The 4,278-nt window shown below is 49.5% G+C and overlaps 1 protein-coding gene across 1 annotated transcript; it reads left to right on the top strand.

Moving 5' to 3' along the window:
- The first annotated feature begins 13 nt into the window (after nt 1–13).
- On the top strand, nt 14–3,895 carry SLITRK1 (SLIT and NTRK like family member 1). The gene has a single exon (XM_039714673.1). It carries the CDS (start codon nt 519–521, stop codon nt 2,595–2,597), a length of 2,079 nt encoding a protein of 692 aa, XP_039570607.1. The 5' UTR covers nt 14–518; the 3' UTR covers nt 2,598–3,895.
- Nucleotides 3,896–4,278: the final 383 nt, after the last annotated feature.

Below are 4,278 nucleotides of genomic sequence, written 5' to 3'. Positions count from 1 at the left end.
CCGCCGCCGCGCGGCAAGGTCAGTCCGCGCGGAGCCGCGCAGCGCGCAGCCTCCGCGGCCAGCGCCGCGCTCCCGCCCGCGCCTCCCTAACATGCAGCGGCGGCCGGGGGCCAGCAGCACCGTGCCGGTGAGCCAGCCCGGCCGGCAGACCTCCGCTTAGCTGCCCGGCAGGCGTCAGGGAGGGCGAGCGAGGAGGGGGATTTTTTTCCTTCTACTTTTTTTTTTTTTTTTTTTTTTTTTCCGCCTGCCTTGCAGTACGTGCCTGGATAGTTTGTGGATATAATTACTGACTGGAATCTGGGCTGTTGCAGTTGTGCGTGGGGGGGAGAGAGGAGAAAAGAAAGCATCCCCCCCTCCGCCGACCCTCCCTGCTCCCCCACACACATTTTTTTTTTCCTCCCCCTTTGCTGGTGGTTCGGACATTTAATGTATTGAATGAACTGGAATTGCTTTCCGTGTGAGGAGGATGGTTGCTGTTACTTTGTGATGAGATCGGGAATGAATTGCTCGGTTTAAAAATGCTGCTTTGGATTCTGTTGCTGGAGACGTCTCTTTGTTTTGCTGCTGGAAACGTTACAGGGGACGTTTGCAAAGAGAAGATCTGTGCCTGCAACGAGATAGAAGGGGATTTGCACGTAGACTGTGAGAAAAAGGGATTTACCAGCCTGCAACATTTCACCGCCCCAACTTCCCAATTTTACCATTTATTCCTGCATGGCAATTCCCTGACTCGACTTTTCCCTAATGAGTTTGCTAACTTTTACAATGCGGTCAGTTTGCACATGGAAAACAACGGTTTGCATGAGATTGTTCCTGGGGCTTTCCTTGGGCTGCAGCTGGTGAAACGCTTGCACATAAACAACAACAAGATCAAATCATTCAGGAAGCAGACTTTCCTGGGGCTGGACGATCTGGAATACCTCCAGGCAGATTTTAATCTGTTGCGGGATATTGACCCGGGAGCATTTAGGGACTTAAACAAGCTAGAGGTGCTGATTTTAAATGACAATCTCATCAGCACCTTGCCCCCCAACGTGTTTCAGTATGTGCCGATCACCCACCTCGACCTCCGGGGAAACCGTCTTAAAACCTTGCCTTACGAGGAGGTCCTGGAGCAGATCCCAGGCATTGCTGAAATCCTGCTAGAGGATAACCCCTGGGACTGCACTTGCGATCTGCTGTCGTTGAAAGAATGGCTGGAAAACATACCTAAAAACGCTTTGATCGGCAGAGTGATTTGTGAAGCTCCCACTAGGTTGCAGGGCAAAGATTTAAATGAGACCACAGAGCAGGAGCTGTGTAAAAAGAACAGAGTAGATTCCAGCCTAGCTGCTCCCCCTGCCGAAGAAGAAACCTGCGATCCTGGTCCCATTCCAACCCCCTTTAAAATACATGGCAAAGAAGACCCTGCCACGCCAGGATCTGCTCCAAACGGAGGTACAAAGATTCCTGTCAACTGGCAAATCAAGACCAAACCCACTGCTGCCGTGTCGACAGTGAGTGCGAAGAGCAAACTACCAGCTACCTTTTCCTGCCCGCACATCTGCAGCTGTGATCAGATCCCTGGCTCAGGTTTAAAGGTTAATTGCAATGATAGGAATGTGAGCAGCTTGGTGGATTTGAAGCCCAAGCCCTCCAACGTGCAGGAGCTGTTTCTGAGAGACAACAAAATACACACCATCAGGAAATCCCACTTTCTGGATTACCGAAAACTTAATTTACTTGATCTGGGCAACAACAACATTGCCACCGTTGAGAACAACACCTTCAAGAACCTCTTTGATCTCCGATGGCTCTACATGGATAGCAATTACTTAGACACCCTGTCCCGGGAGAAATTCGCTGGGCTGCAAAACCTGGAGTATCTGAACGTGGAGTTTAATGGGATCCAGATGATCATGCCTGGCACCTTCAATGCGATGCCCAAACTGAGAGTCCTCATCCTCAACAACAATCTGCTGAGGTCTCTCCCAGTAGACGTGTTTGCCGGGGTCTCGCTTTCCAAGCTGAGCATACACAACAATTATTTCATGTACCTCCCGGTGGCGGGGGTGCTGGACCAGCTCACCTCCATCACCCAGATCGACCTGCATGGCAACCCATGGGACTGTACTTGCCCTATCGTGCCTTTCAAACAGTGGGCAGAGATGCTGCGCCCCAAGGTGATTATGAGTGACCTGAGGTGTGAGTCCCCTGAAGATTTCTTCAAGGAGGATTTTGAGTCTCTCTCCAACGATGTGATTTGCCCTCAGTTAAAAATCTCTCCCACATTAACTTCTACTAACAAAAACAGCACCGGGTTGACAGAGACAGGTACTCACTCCAACTCCTACTTGGAGACCAGCCGGGTCTCTATTTCGGTGCTAGTGCCAGGGCTTCTGCTGGTTTTTGTGACCTCTGCCTTCACAGTGGTTGGCATGCTGGTTTTCATCCTGAGGAACAGAAAGCGGTCCAAGAGGAGGGACGCCAACTCCTCTGCATCTGAAATCAACTCCTTGCAGACGGTCTGCGACTCGTCCTACTGGCACAACGGGCCCTACAGCGCCGACGGGGCCCACAGGGTGTACGACTGCGGCTCCCACTCCCTGTCGGACTGAGGCTGCGGGCGGGGCGGGGACGGCCGCCCCCCGGGACGGGCCCTTCGCGCTCCGGCCGGGGACAGCTCTGCACCTCCGCTGCCACCTTTTGTGAGAAGCGAAACACACAGACACACGCACGCCCTTCCTCACGACCCCCATAGCAAGCGCCGAGGCCCAGTGGGCGGCGGGGGGAGCCCGGCGCCGGAGCGCATCCCTGCAGCGCTGCGCAGCCCGGCGCGGTGCGCGCATCCCCCGCCCGTGCGCGGCCGGAGCAGCAGCAGACAGACGAGGAACAGCTTCCTTCGGCTCCGGCAGGGCGAAACACGGCTCCTGGTTTTGTTGGGCTTTTGTTCAATTGTGTTGGGGTTTGATTTGCTTTTTTGCCCTCTTCCCTTGGGGACCGACCCCTTTCCAAGAGGCCGGGAAAATGAGGGGAGCAGAGGACTGGTGTTGGCCTCCTCCTGACGGCAAAGCAGGAGTGGAAAGTTGCACGAAGGCATGAATGTAATGTAAATAAATGACTCCGACTCCGAAACAAACAGACAAACAGACAAAAAAAAAAAAAAAAAAAAAAAAAAAAAAAAAAAAAAAAAAAAAAAAGTGCTGCATGGCTCGCATGGATACAACGCACCCCAGGGACGCTCCAGCCCCCGACTGGAAGCAGCGTCTAGTTCACACCATCATCCCTCTTACCTGATAAGTCCCTTCGTATCAAACCTTCTATATACGAAATACAGTATAATAATAAAAAAGTGCCATTTCGCCAGTTTTTTTTTTTTTTTGTGTGTGATCAATAGGCAGTTGAGATCGTACTTTTACTGTGGAAACAAATTGTAAAGATTTTATTTAAGACATAGTTGCATGAATATTCTCATTGGATTTTTTTAATTTTTATTTTTATTTCTAGGTGGGAATTACTTTGCTGGGAGAGATTTGCTTTGTTGATAACGGGTTGTGTTTTATTTTATCAGGGGAGGTGGGGTGGGTAGGCTTTGGTTTTGTTTTCTTTCTCTTCTTTTTCAATATACATAATCAGTATTGCCTTTCCATCTGAATGTAAAAATTAGTACCCTTGATTTCTATTATGGTAACAGTGTAAACATACAAAAAAAAAAATCCAAGGCAGTTAAGCATGACCAATTAATGTCACTCTAGCGCTTAGGCTGCAAAGTTTAATGGTAGAAAATTCTGTGCTGTTGTAAATCTTACTATAACTTGAGGAAAACAGAACTGAGGAAGCAAGTGAAACTTACTAATTCTATTCGAGGATTTTATAATGGCATATTTTTTCAGTATTAAAGTGAAAATGTTTTCAACTCCGGGTCCTTACCATTTTTCCAGCATCCAATTCTTGCAAACGGGTTACTTGGGTTTAGGGGACAGAGCCTCCTTTCAGTGCTCTGTGTGTCTCTCCCTCTCTCCCTCCTCCCTCCCTTTCTTTCCCTCCCTTCCTCTTTCTCATTCATTCACAGGCAGAGGCACAAACACCCTTCCTTCCCCCCTTTCCCAATGTAAATAACACACAGAAGTTTCCTGCCTGCCTCCTCCCCTCTCCCTCCCCTCGCCTCCTTTTTTTTTTTTTTTTTTTTTTTTTTTTTTTTTTTTTTTCCTAACGAGGCGGTGAATCCCTTTATTAATACTGTGAATCTCATGCTGCTGCCGCTGCTGTCACCGCCTCTGCTGCACACACTGCAGATAT

Source organism: Passer montanus, unplaced genomic scaffold, assembly GCF_014805655.1.
Source record: "Passer montanus isolate IOZ18808 unplaced genomic scaffold, ASM1480565v1 scaffold30, whole genome shotgun sequence".
Lineage (NCBI taxonomy): Eukaryota > Metazoa > Chordata > Aves > Passeriformes > Passeridae > Passer > Passer montanus.
The sequence above is the reverse complement of the archived record's forward strand: the minus strand, read 5'-3'. Positions and strand labels throughout refer to the sequence as shown.